The 13,597-nt window shown below is 45.0% G+C and overlaps 1 protein-coding gene and 1 pseudogene across 5 annotated transcripts; one reads left to right on the top strand and one right to left on the bottom strand.

The window, feature by feature from the left end:
* The first annotated feature begins 4,189 nt into the window (after positions 1–4,189).
* On the top strand, positions 4,190–4,766 carry LOC101614572 (annotated as a pseudogene).
* Positions 4,767–7,824: 3,058 nt separating this feature from the next.
* Rbm3 (RNA binding motif protein 3) lies at positions 7,825–11,215 on the bottom strand. Of its 5 annotated transcripts, none has more exons than XM_004672813.3 (7): positions 11,061–11,215; positions 10,385–10,504; positions 9,941–10,047; positions 9,195–9,300; positions 9,022–9,115; positions 8,737–8,822; positions 7,825–8,392 (listed from the first exon to the last, which is right to left on the bottom strand). In XM_004672813.3, the coding sequence occupies exons 2-6, from the start codon at positions 10,485–10,487 to the stop codon at positions 8,762–8,764; spliced, it is 471 nt and encodes a 156-aa protein (XP_004672870.1). In that variant the 5' UTR covers positions 10,488–10,504; positions 11,061–11,215; the 3' UTR covers positions 7,825–8,392; positions 8,737–8,761. The 5 variants fall into 5 exon arrangements, with proteins under 5 accessions (XP_004672870.1, XP_004672869.1, XP_004672872.1 ...); XM_004672812.2 differs by having other exon boundaries at positions 8,741–8,822; XM_004672815.3 differs by having other exon boundaries at positions 8,737–8,819.
* Positions 11,216–13,597: the final 2,382 nt, after the last annotated feature.

Genomic DNA, 13,597 nt, shown 5'->3' with positions numbered 1-13,597 from the left:
AATTTTTTTTAAATGTTTTATTTATTTATTTATTTGAAAGTGACAGAGAGAGAAAGAGGCAGAGAGAGAATGGGCGCGCCAGGGCCTCAAGCTACTGCAAAGGAACTTCAGATGCACGCACCCCCTTGTGCATCTGGCTTACATGGGTTCTGGGGAATTGAGCCTTGAACCAGGGTCCTTAGGCTTCACAGGCAAGCGCTTGACCGCTAAGCCATCTCTCCAGCCCACAATTTTCATTTTTATATCATTTACATGCTATTAGGTTTTTCTTTCCAAGGTAGGGTCTCACTCTAGCCCAAGCTGACCTGGAATTCACTATGGAGTCTCAGAGTGGCCTCGAACTCACGGTGATACTCCTACCTCTGCTTCCTGAGTGTTGGGATTAAAGGTGTACATCACCATACCCGGCCATGTTTTATTTTCTTATATTTTAAAATATATATTTATTTGAGAGGATGGGTATGTCAGGGACTCCAGCCACTGCAAACAAACTCCAGATGTGTGCTAGCTTACGTGGGTCCTGAGGAATTGAACCTGGGTTCTTTGGCTTTGCAGGCAAGCGCCTTAACCTCTAAGCCATTTCTCCAACCCCATATTAGTTTTAATAAGATGATCAAAGGTGGCACTTTCAGTTTTTTGGGAGCTTAGAACATGCAAATTTATCTGCATAACTGCCAAGTTAGTGGGTGATGGAGTCTCGTGGCCTAGGCATATTGTCACCAAAACCCCAACTGTCACCAACTCCTGAGGGTTTTGAGTGACTTTTGGTTACAATCATGATCTAAGCTCAAGCCAATGGGGACCTCAAGCCCCATTCATTCTGACAAGATCCAGGGCATTTATCCCCCTTTGGTTTTGAGGTAGGGTTTCACACTAGCCCAGGGTAACCTGGAATCCACTATGTAGTCTCAGGGTGGCCTCGAATTCATGACAATTCTCCTACCCACACCCAGCTATCCAGGGCAATTTTAATGCCAGAGGGATGATGGGACGGTTCCAGCAAAGCATACTGAGACAGAAGAGACAGGCGGTGGGTTGGAGAGAGATAACTTAGCAGTTAAGACACTTGCTGCAAAGCCTAAGGACCCAGGTTTGATTCTCCAGTACCCATGTTAAGTCATATGCACAAGGTGCCTCATGTGTCTGGAGTTCATTTGTAGTGGCTGGAGGCCCTAGCATGCCCATTCTCTCTCAAAATAAATAAAATATTAAAAAACAAGAAACAGCTGGGCATGGTGGCACATGCCTTTAATCCCAACAATTGGGAGGTAAAGGTTGGAGGATCGCGTGAGTTTGAGGCCATAGTGAGTTCCAGGTCAGCCTGGGCTAGAATGAAACCGTACCTAAAAAAAAACAAAAAAAAACAAAAAAACAGGTGGCTCAGAGTTCTTTGAAGATATCGTTGGCTACAATAGTGACTGCACTGGTGGAAAGGCCGTATCTGCCAGATTCATTCTTTCTTGACATGTTCATTTCTATTTGGCTTCCAGAGTTTAGAAATGCATAAGAAAACACTGGATTACACTGGCTATGTGCTTTACTTAACTATCACAGGCTGAAATCTGCCAAACTTCAGGGAACAGAGTGGAACATTACTTGAAGGAAAGCCTAGGTGTCTGGGGTGAAAGCCAGGTAGTGAAATGTGAGGAGATATGGAGCTGAAAAATCATCCCTGACTTTTCTTCTCTACATGGATCAAGTGGGAAATAGGGCATGAAGTCATAAGTTAAATGCCAGCATTTCCTGATGGAAAGTATTTGGCTCTGAAGCTAAAGTTTTTTTTTTTTTCTTAATATTTTTTGTTCATTTTTTATTTATTTATTTGAGAGTGACAGACACAGGGAGAAAGACAGATAGAGGGAGAGAGAGGATGGGCACGCCAGGGCTTCCAGCCTCTGCAAACGAACTCCAGACGCGTGCGCCCCCTTGTGCATCTGGCTAACGTGGGATCTGGGGAACCGAGGTCCTTAGGCTTCACAGGCAAGCGCTTAACCGCTAAGCCATCTCTCCAACCCTGAAGCTAAAGTTTTTACAAACTCAAAAGTTTTCAGTGATAATTCTCCATTGCCCAAGTTAGAAACGAGATTCCTCCAGTTGAGAAAAGCCTCAAGAGACCACACAAGTGGTTTCCAGCAGGCAGAAATAGCAAGCCAGCTTTCTGGAAAAAATTACTTCAGTTCCTTCTGGGTGTCAGGCACCAAGGAAACAGCAGTAACTTTGACAAAATAGTGCCTATTTTCATCAAGCTGACATTCTAGTTGTCAAAATAATAAGAAATTGCATAAATTAGTACTTAATACAGAAAATACTAGTTTAATGATGTTGAGTTAGTAGATGGAACTGGTCAGAGCTGGGGGTATTGCTCAGTGGTAGAGGTCGTGGACTAACTAAAAGGGAGAAGGGGAGGGTCAGGGGCAGTCTTAATTCAACTTGCCCAGTGAGTGATTCAGAACAAGATTGTGAGCCTGGAACAGAAGCAGCCCTGGGCTTCATGGGTGATTATAGGGTAAATAAGCACAGCCCCCTCCCCTTTTTTCCCCAAGGTAGGCTTCTCACTCTAGCTCAGGCTGACCTGGGATTCACTATGTACTCTCAGAGTGGCCTCAAATTCAGTGATCACCAAGCTTTCTCTGTCTTCCTGTCTCAAATATTTCTAAAAAGGCGAGAGGGCTGGAGGAGTCAGTGGTTAAGATGCTTGCCTGCAAAGTCTATCTACCTGTGCCTCCCAAGTGCTTAAAAGGTGTGTGCCACCGTGCCCAGCTAGCCCTTGATTTTTTTTTTTTTCTAATAGATCTCATATTTTTCTAAGACCCAGTCTCCAATTTGTAGACATGCTCCTGCCTCCCAAGTGCTGGGATTACAGGCCTGCACCACCAGCTCAGCTTACATCATGCTTCTTTTAATTGTACTAAAAATGATTTATTATGTATTTGAGAAATAAAGAGCAAAAGGGGCAGAAAGAATGGGCACAGCATGGCCTTCAGCCACTGAAAATTAATTCCAAACACATGTGCCACCTACATGTGTCCTGGAAAATTGAACCTGGGTCTTTTGGCTTTCCAGGCAACTGCCTTAACCACTAAGCCATCTCTCCAGCCCTTATTTTATTTTTGGAGGTAAGGTCTTGCTCTAAACTAGGCTGACCTGGAATTCATTAAGCTTTGTCTGTCTCTCCTCCTGTCTCAAACAAACATTTCTAAAAAGAGGGGAGGGCTGGAGAAGAGTCAGTGGTTAAGGTGCTTGCCTGCAAAGTCTACAGAACCAGATTCAATTCCCCAGTATTCATGGAAAGCTGGAGGCACATGGGTCTTGGGTTCATTTTTTTTTTTTAATTTTTTTTGTTCACTTATTTGATAGTGACACAGAGAGAAAGAGGCAGATAGAGAGAATAGGCGCGTCAGGGTCTCTAGCCACTGAAAATGAACTCCAGATGCGTGTGCCCCCTTGTGCATCTGGTTAACGTGGGTCCTGGAGAATCGAGCCTCGAACCAAGGTCCTTAGGCTTCACAGGCAAGCGTTTAACCACTATGCAATCTCTCCAGCCCTGGAGTTCATTTCTTGCAGTGGCTAGAGGGACTGGTATACCCATTCTCTGCTTAACTGCCTCTCTCTCCCTCGTTCTCTCAGACAGACATTTGGAGAGATGCCTCAGCAGTTAAGGTGCTTGCCTGCAAAGCCAAAGGACCCAGGTTTGATTCCTGAGGAACAACTGTAAGCCAGATGCACAAGATGACAAATGGGAGTTTATTTGTAGTGGCTGGAGACCCTGGAGGTCCATTCTCTTTCTCAAATAAATAATTAAAAATAAAAATAAAGAAAAGAAAAAATAATAAAGGGTTGGGGCTGAAATGACGGCTTAACAGTTAAGGTGCTTGTTTGCAAGTTTGATGGCCCAGAATCGAATTCCCAGTACCCAAGTAAAGCCAGATGCACAAAGTGACACATGTGTCTGGAGTTTGCTTACAGTGGCCCTTGCGCACCCATTCTCTCCCTCAACTCCCTGCTTGCAAATAAGGAGAAAAAAAAAAATTAAAAATAGCCAGGTGAGCCAGGTGTGGTGCGGCACACCTTTAATCCCAGCACTGGTGAGGCAGAGGTAGGAGAATCACTATGAGTTCGAGGCCACCCTGAGATTACAGGTGTGGGCAATGATGTAAGATGCTCTCTCTTTGCTGCATCTACTGTGAGAATGAAGAGTATTCTCAGCAACTGGGTTGTCGACATCCCAGAAAATGTCACCATCACTCTGAAGAGACACAGAGTTATCATGAAAGACCCCAGAGAAATCCTCTGGAGGGACTTCAACCACATCAATGTAGAACTGAGTAACCTGGGAAAGAAAAAAAAAATAGTCTACAAGTTGACAAATGGTGGAGAAATACAAAGGAACTGGCTACTGTTCATATTATCTGTAGTTATGTCCAGAGCACGATCAAGTGTGTTACATTGGCTTCCATTACTAGATGAGGTCCATGTATGCTCACTTCCCCACCAACATCATTATTCAGAAAAATGGGTCTCTTGTGAAAATAGGAAATTTCTTGGGGGAAAAATACAATTGCAGGGTTCGGATGACAACAGGTGTTGCTTGTTCTGGGTCTCAGGCCCAGAAAAATGAGTTAATCCTTGAAGGAAATTATATTGAGCTTGTTTCAAATTCAGCTGTTTTGATTCAACAAGCCACCTTTAAAAACAAGGATAACCCAAAGTTTCTGGATGGAATCTATGCTTCTGAAAAAGGAACAGTGCAGCAGGCTGAAAAGTAAGATTTAAGTTACCCAGCTACACACAGAAACAAGATCCTGGATCTTAAGAACAATTTTTTATTTGAAACAATAAAATACTTCTGTTGATTTGGGGGGTGTGGTGGTGAAGGCCTTTAATCCAAGCACTTGGAAGGCAAAGGTAGGAGGATTGCTATAAGTTCAAGGCTACCTAGAGACTACAATAGTGAATTCCACGTCAGCCTGGACTACAGTGAGATCTGGCTTTAAAAAACCAAACAGGCCAGGCATGGTGGTACATGCCTTTAATCCCAGCACTCTGGAGGCAGAGGTAGGAAGATCACTGTGAATTCAAGGCCACCCTGAGACTACAAAGTGAATTCCAGGTCAGCCTGGGCTAGAGGAAACCCTACCTCAGGGTGGGAGAGGAGAGGGGAGAGGGACTGGAGAGATGGCTCAACAGTTAAGGTGCTTGCCTGCAAAGCCCAGCAACCCAGGTTTGATTCCCCAGTGCTGATACTACATAGTAAATTCCAGGTCAGCCGGGGATAGTGTGAGATCCTAACTTGAAAAACCCCTAAAATAAAAAAATAAAAAAAATTGTGAGTTGTATCCAAGTAGGGCAGGACTTAGGACCTGAAAAGGGCATCTTAATTTGTTTTTATAATATTTTATTTATTTGAGACAGAGAGGGAGTGAAAGAATGGGTATGCCAGGGCATCTAGCCACTGCAAACCAACTCCAGATGCATGTGCCACCATGTGCATCTGGCTTACATGGTACCTGGAGAATCAAACTGGTGTCCTTAGGCTTCACAGGCATGCACCTTAACCGCTAAGCCGTCTCTCCAGCCTCTTCATTTGTTTTTGATCCTGCAAAGGACTTACATAATGGAAATGTTTAGGCTCAGTGGTTAAGAGTGCTTCCCTACAAGTACAAGGCCCAGGAGTCTGATTCTCAGGATTACAAAAGGACTCAAGGCAGGGGATGGTGGTGCATGCCTTTAATCCTAGCACTTGGAAGGCAGAGGTAGGAGGATCACTGTAAATTCAAGGCCACCCTGAGACTACATAGTGAATTTCAGGTCAGCCTGGGCTAGAGTGAGACCCTACCTACACCTTGAAAAACGACAAAAATGCCCCGCCCCCCCCCCCCCCCCAGCACACACACACACACAGACTCAGGGAGAGCTTGAAGTAGTCATTGCAGACTAACAAGCATTTCTAAAAAGCCTTAGAAGTATGGGTTGGGAAAATGGCTTAGTGGTTAAGGCATTTGCTGGCAAAGCCTAAGGACCCCAGTTCAATCCCCCAGAAAGTATGTAAGCCAGATGCACAAGGGGGTGCATCCATTTTTTAAAAAAAATTAAAAAAAAAAACAACACCTTAAGCCTAAAATTTTATCAGGGACTGTATCACAAAAACTGCTGGGAAGCTGGGCGTGGTGGTGCATGCCTTTAATCCCGACAGGGGCAGGGACAGAGGCAGAGGTAGGAGGAGCGCCATGAGGCCACCCTGAGACTAAATAGTTAATTCCAGGTCAGCCAGAGCCAGTGAGACCCTACCATAAAAAAAAACCTGCTGGGTTCCTCCTTTGCCCTTTTCATTTGACAATAGATAGGTATCCCACAGCTAAATTATTACAAGACCAGGATGAAGAGGTCAAAGGAGCCTGCTTTCAAAGCTTACTGGCCCAGTAGAATTCCCCAGCAGTTATGTAAAGGTGGACACAAAAAGTGGCATATGCATTTGGTGTTGGTAGGGGCAAGAGATTGTGGAGCATCCATACACACACACATATATACAAATGAAAATATTTTTTAATTTTTTTATTACAATAAACCTCTTGTTATCTGGAAAGCAGAACAAACTGATAACAGTTACACAAGTCTGAGGGCTTGGCCTTTATTGATCATACCTAGGCAAACACTTTGTTGCATTGTCATTTTGTAGATGCTTATAGACTCCTATCTCAGATGAAACTAGGATAAGAGTTACTATTTTCCTCCCACCACCTTAGCTCCCCACAGGCCCAGCATAGAATGATTCCTCAGACCAAGTACCCACCTGGTGGGGTTAGCCACAGTGCCCTATAACCTGGGCCTGGCTCAGTGAGGCAGAAGTCTGAGAAGTTCCTGAGTCTTCATTCCACCTGCCAAAGCAAATTCATGACCATTTGGGTGGGAGAAAGAAGGGTCCTCGGGGCTCAACCCTAGCTAGTTGGGAGACTCTGGAGCCAGACCTTCAGGACTGAGACTCAATATAGGTCTCCCATGTCTCATGAATGAAGAAAGCAGTTTAGAATATATTCCAGTCTGCAACACAGAGGTATTTGGCTCTGTCAGATTACAACCATAAAGCTCACTTCTGTTCCACATTGGAACCAATGGATAACACCCATGGGGCCCCAAGAAACAGACACTAGAACTGTGACTTTCTAAAGGTAAAGGTAGAACTGAGAAACAGACCAATTAAAGATTTAAAGGGCTATCACTGCCTTCCTATTCAAGACCCAATGCCATCAAGACTAGATCCCTGTGCCTGAGAGCTTTACTAACTGTCCTCAGTGGCTTTATATCCCTATTCAAGTCACTTAACCCTCCAAAAACTGAAATGCCCACAAGAATAAGGAAAGCAGAGATTAAATGACCCACACCAAAGGTTAAATAGCTGGGGAAGTAGTAGAGTCCATTTCTGAATTCTGGAATTTTAAACTAATCTTGAGCTCAGAACCCTGTTTCAAATCAACTTTCTCACAGATACACAAATAATCTTGGGAGGAGCGTCTTTACCTCGCACTCAAGAAAAGCCCAGAAATGTCAAATCCTAGTACAACACTGATTAGAAAGGACCAAGAAACTATCTCAGAAAACCCAACTCCAGCCACAAGGGAATTGACTATTATCTGTATCCAAAGCACCTCCTATCTCTATGTATAACCACAAACCAATTCCAAATGTGACCCAACTTTGTAACTTGAGGTGTCAACCTTTGTGGCAGTCCCTGCCCATCCCAAATTTTTCAGGCTTTCCTCCTGACTTGCCTTGATTTTTCATTCATAAAACTGGGTCGAGTAAGGAAAAAAGCATTATCAGTATCAATTTGTATTCAGATATCATCTTTTAATTAGCTCCATGAAGGACATCCTAAACACTACATGAGACACAACAGAATATTTTTTCTTCCAGTATTAAAAAATGACAGTCACAAACATTTTAAAGAAGGTTTCCTATACAATCAGTGTGGTGGTTTTGAATAAAAAACATCTAAGTAATCATGTTCTTGATGCAGACTGCTTACAGGTACATTCAGAAATTACTTTCTGGCCATAATAAACATTGTGTACAAGTTTTACAAATGTTCCTAGATACATATTAATTTTAAAAACATCAGTCTGTCCACACTTTTTTTTTATCAGAATAATCCCAAAAATTCTGGCAAAAGGGCAAATATTGGGATTCTAGAAATGTCTCAGAATTTGTCTTCAAATGAGAAAAAATGTGTAAAGAAAACATGGAGCTTTCTAAAAGGTCTTTAACAAGCTACCTTGGGAGCTCAGTTCAAAAATAGGTGTACTAAAACAGATGTTTCAACGCAGCTCCAAAAATCTTTATAAATACAGCAATTTGGAAGGACGATCCTGGATCAGAAGTGTTATTCCTTGTGTATCTGAGAATAGTAAGAAGGGGTAGAATTGTGATGTCAGGAAGAAACAGGCTGACAATATGCTCACCTCCCAAAGTTGATAAAGATGCTAGACAATATCAACAACTATTTCCACCATCTCCCACACAGCAGGTCACAACAGATGAGTTTTTAGAACATCCCGCAAGACAGCTAGCCCTGACATGCAACTGACAGCAAGAAAAGCCAAACAGAGGTATGATGGGCTGGCCAGGCAAGGTAAAACAGCAGCAGAAACAGAGCAGTGAAGCCAGAAAAAAAGCTAAGAAAAGAAACAGCACAGGGTCTGATGGGCAGAGGCCAGCTCATTGCCAATTTTCATGTCTCACCTACATTATGTGTGCATGTCTCATCTCAGTTGTCATAATTGTCTCTGTAATTTCCTCCTGAGTAGCGGTCATAACCACCCTGGCTTCTGGGAAAAAGTGCAATTGTTTTACAGGAATGTATTCTATACAACAGGCAGTAATTTATAAGTATACACGTTAAATTTTGTATGTACAATATAATGTAGAAAAGTCCAATTTTATAGCATTAGCTACTACTAACAGCAGGCTACTAAGCTCCTAAGGACAGCAGCAGGATCAAAATACTCTAACCTTTCAGTTACCCACCTGCCGCTGTAGTCTCTGGACCGTCCATATCCATATCCATATCCTCCAGGTCGACTGTCATACCTGCCACTTCCATAGCCCTGGTCCCCACCACCTACAGCAGACAAATACTTAAAATAGCAGTTGTCCAGATCTCTCCAGCACCCTGCAACCAAACTTACCATAGCACTTACCTCTGGAGTAGCTGCGACCTCGCCCATGGGCCCCAAAGGCACCCCCTCTGGTGCCCCGGGCAGACTTGCCTGCATGGTCCACACGGATCTGGCGCCCATCCAGAGACTAGGTATGGAAGGAGACACAAGGAGGATGGGTTGGCAGTCAGTCAGGGGAGTGGTGAGAGAGGAATGGGCATGGGCAGGTAAGCAAGAGCCCAGAAATTCCTGCTGGGCACCAGGTTCTGGGTGCCATGCTCCAGAACAAGCTCCTTTGACCACAATGGCTTCACCAGGAGCTATAGAATCCCACAAAATGACCTGAATCCACCGTGTTCCCCCTGCCGCTACTTACATCTTGACTGAACTCAGGCTGAGTTCTCCTCCCCACTCCTCTAAGCTGCCCGACTATTAGGGCTAGACAACTCTCTTGGTTTGAGGCTTCAGAGTCCATCCCAGAAGACTCACGAGGTCCTCTCCGGGCCAGGCCCACAGGTCTGCAGACTCTACTACCTAAGCCCAGGGCAGGTCAACCATCCACAGGTGGCTTCTCGGCCTCATGCAGGACCAGTCGTCGCCTCCCAGGCAGCACGGCTCTGTCTGCCGCTGCCCTCCACCCCCTAGAACAGAAGGCAGTCATGCTCCTGTGAGTGGACACTGCGGGGCTTCATGGCCACGCTGCCCCTGGCAGACACAGAAGGAAAAACAGAAAGAAAGGAGAATGTGGCAGATAGGGAGAGGGCCCCTCTGCAGGTAGGAGACCTCACCTCTCCATTCATGGCTCTCATAGCATCTGAGGCATGCTCTGGATTGGTGAAGGTGATGAAGCCAAAACCCCGGGATCGCTGAGTCTCCCGGTCCTTGACAACAACCACTAGAAAATGTGAAAGAAAGGTAGATCCGTCAGCACCAGAAAGAGTTAAGTAGGAAGAAGTGGCCTGAAAAGGCAAACAGTAAGTAGAAGAGCCAAGCACGGAGGGGCACATCTAGAACTGTGGCACTTGGGAGAATGGACATGTCCCTGCCACCACTAATCCTGTATCCTAGTGGATACTTCTCAGCCTATCTAGCCTTAGGCATAGAAAAACAAAAAGTTGAGCAGTTCAAGCATAAAGTCCTGACTTTTCTCTAATATTCCATGGTTTGCAAAGATTCCAAGCTTGCTCCTACTCCCCTCCCCCCATACATTGCGGGTCTGGTCTAGATCTCACCCTCAGAAATAGGCCCAAAGCTGCTGAAGTGGTCTTCAAGCGCCTGCTCATCGGTGTTGAAGTTGAGCCCTCCCACGAACAGCTTTCCTTCTTCAGAAGACATGGCAGGTAACCGAAGTCCTATAGAGAGTATGCGTTGTTGAAACAGTAAATGTGGGAGGACAGGAGGATGTCAGTGATGTGAGAACAGGAGATCATGGAAAACACATTAAAAGACAGGAACTCACAAGACGGAAAAGGCCGGAATCAGCAGAGCTGGTTGCATACAGCCGCCATTTGAGGGCCACTACCGCGCATGCCCACAACATCCCCTTCCACCACGCCCGTCATTTTGTATCACCGCGCAGGCCCAGAACAGCCTTGCGTTACCTCTTTGCCCGCACAAGATGGCGGCGGTCACGTGGGAAAAGGGGGGCAGCAAAAATCGGTTGTCGCGTGGTCACTGCCGACAGCAAGATTGCCGGTCCTCCCGGAACTCCTTGCATTCGGATGCAGCGCGCCAGCCTCCCACCAACAAAAGATTTTACCTCCAAGCAAGGGACTCGCCCACCCCGGGAAGCGCAAGCCAACGTGTCAGTGACCGCTACTCTCCCGACTCACGCTGCCCGCTAGCGGCTGGTAAGACGCAAGGGAGTGAGGTGAGGAGTGGCCGCTCGACACGACATACGCTGCTTACCTGGAAATTAAAAAGGGAAACGGCCTGAGAAACAGCAAGCTCTGAGGTGCAAGGAGAACAGGGAGGCTGCGGCGCGGGAAGACGCCTGATAAAGCAGACACGTCACAGAACGTCCCCAAGTGCGCGCCGACGTGCGTGCTCATTGGCTGAGGCTAGGTGGAGGGAGAGGAGGAGGGAGAGGAAGGGATGGATCAGCGAAGCCAGCCACGATCTGAATGCGCTTCCGGGAATAGAGACGACCTTTATGTGATTGGTGCACCCTAATCTAATTCCTCTACTAGCTGAGCCATTGGCTTCCCTTCCTCGGCTGAAATATGTTAGGTCCTTTTCCCTTCCTGATGTCATTTTCACTGCCTTTGACGTCATTTCCCATATTGGGTATGAGGTCCTCACTATAGCAGTAGATCCCTGCTGAGTAAACTATTTTACTCTTTTTTAAAAATATTTTTTATTTATTTGAGAAAGAGGTAGAGAGTGAGAGAGAGTCAATGGGCATGCTAGGGCCTCCAGCCACTGTAGACAAATTCCAGATGCATGTGTCCTCTTGTGCATCTGGCTTACATGGGTCCTGGAGAATCAAACGGGGATCCTTTGGCTTTTCAGGCAAGCACCTTAACTGCTAAGCCATCTCTCTGGCCCTATTTTACTCTGATGTCATCCTTCTTTACCTTCAGGTCCTCTAACCTCTCATCTTCCAAAGCCTTGATGTTTTATCACCTACTTCCCTGAAGTCATTACCCTTTACTTTTCCTTGATGTCACACTCTTTCTCTTTTTTCCTTCGTCTATTTTCCTTTCCTTTTTTTCTTTTAGTTTTTTTCAAGGTAGGGTCTCATTATAGCCCAGACTAACCTGGAGCTCATTCTGTAGTCCCAGGCTGGCCTTGAACTCATGGTCAGCGTCCTACCTCTGCCTCCTGAATTCTGGGATCAAAGGCGTGGGTATACCACTATGCCCAGCTCCTGTATTTCTTCTGTATGTTTTTATTTATTTGAAAGGAGAGAGCCAGGCAAGGTGGTGCATGCCTTTAATCTCAGCACTTGGGAGGCAGAGGTAGGAGGATCGCTGTGAGTTCAAGGCCACCCTGAGACTACATAGAGAATTCCAGGTCATCATGAGCTAGAGTGAGACCCTGCCTCGAAAAAAAAAAAAAAAAAAAAGAATGGGCACAACAGGGCCTGCCACAGTAAACAAACTCCAGATGCACACACCACTTTGTGCATTTGGCTTTATTTGGGTACTGGGGAACTGAACCCAGACTGTCAGGCTTTGCAAGCAAGTGCCTTTAACTGCTGAGCCATTTCTAAAGGTCCCCTTATACGTATTATTTATTTTCAGTGTGAGAGAGCATATGGGCATGCCAGGGCCACTTGCCACTGCAAATGAACTGGAGACACATGTGCCACTCTGTGCATCTGGCTTTACATGGGCACTAGAGAATTGAACCAGGAATGGCAGGATTTGATAGCAAGCATTTTAAACAACTGAGCCATATCTCCAGCCCCCAAGCCCTATAATTCTGAGTGCCTGACCCTCCTGACTTTCCCCTTATGCTTCTTCTTTATTTTCCCCATCAGATTTCCTGAGATGTCTACTGCAAAGCAGGATGTCTCCTATCTTCAAAGGGTGTAAATCCAAGTCCACAGAAAGAATTTTGCTGTCACTCTGATGAGCTGAGCTCTTGATCCACAGAATGGACTTTCACAATACACAGCGAAACCAAAGCAAGTAGCATCTGAGCCCACTACAATTTGGTCTTTTCCAGCCTTCAGTGCCTAATCTGTTTGCCTTCAGAAACTAATTTTTTAAAAATTTTTTAAATTAAATTTTTAAAACTTATTTTTTTTTAATTTTAATTTTATTATTTGAGAGATAGAAAGAGAAAGAGAGAAAGAGAATGAGCGTGCCCGGGCCTTCAGACACTGTAAATGAACTGCAGACATATGCACCACCTTGTGCATCTGGCTTATGTGGGTCCTGGTGAATTGAACCTGGGTCCTTTGGCTTTGCAGGCAAATACCTTAACTGCTAAGCCATCTCTCCAGCCCCCAGAAAATACATTTTATATACATAGAATGTTTGTCCAGCCACTATCCCCTACTCCACCACCATCCCCAATATAAACTAGAGACTTGTTAACCTTCAGCTGCTATTCATCTATATTCCTGTTGGGCTAATTCCCCTAATTTCTCTTCTGAGCTTTCAGGGATTCTTCCCAACCTAATTATTAACTCTGTAGGTGTTAGAAATTATACATGTACCTTCTCACTCTGACATTTGTGTTATTTTGTCTTTAAGACCTAATCACTTTTGCCTCTATGGTTCATACCTTTTTTGGGGGAGAGGGGAAACAGGGTCTCGTTATGTATGTCAGGCAGCCTGTGACTCTTGAACCTCCTGCCCCCATCACCCTGATCACCCGGATGTTGGGATTACCACGTCCAACTGGTCTGTACTTCTTTCTTTTCTTTTTTCTTTTCTTTTCTTTTCTTTTCTTTTCTTTTCTTTTCTTTTCTTTTCTTTTCTTTTCTTTTCTTT

This window comes from Jaculus jaculus, chromosome X (assembly GCF_020740685.1).
Source record: "Jaculus jaculus isolate mJacJac1 chromosome X, mJacJac1.mat.Y.cur, whole genome shotgun sequence".
Taxonomy (NCBI): domain Eukaryota; kingdom Metazoa; phylum Chordata; class Mammalia; order Rodentia; family Dipodidae; genus Jaculus; species Jaculus jaculus.
This window is presented reverse-complemented; position numbering and strand designations above follow the sequence as displayed.

Bases quoted from the DNA above. Each gene is read 5' to 3' on its own strand.
- Rbm3 (XM_004672813.3), bottom strand. From the start codon at position 10,487: ATGTCTTCTGAAGAAGGAAAGCTGTTCGTGGGAGGGCTCAACTTCAAC. The intron at 9,301-9,940 runs GTGAGGTCTCCT...TTCCATACCTAG, and splicing joins TGAGAGCCATGAATGGAGAG to TCTCTGGATGGGCGCCAGAT. The intron at 8,823-9,021 runs GTGGGTAACTGA...ACTTTTTCCCAG, and splicing joins TCCAGAGACTACAGCGGCAG to AAGCCAGGGTGGTTATGACC.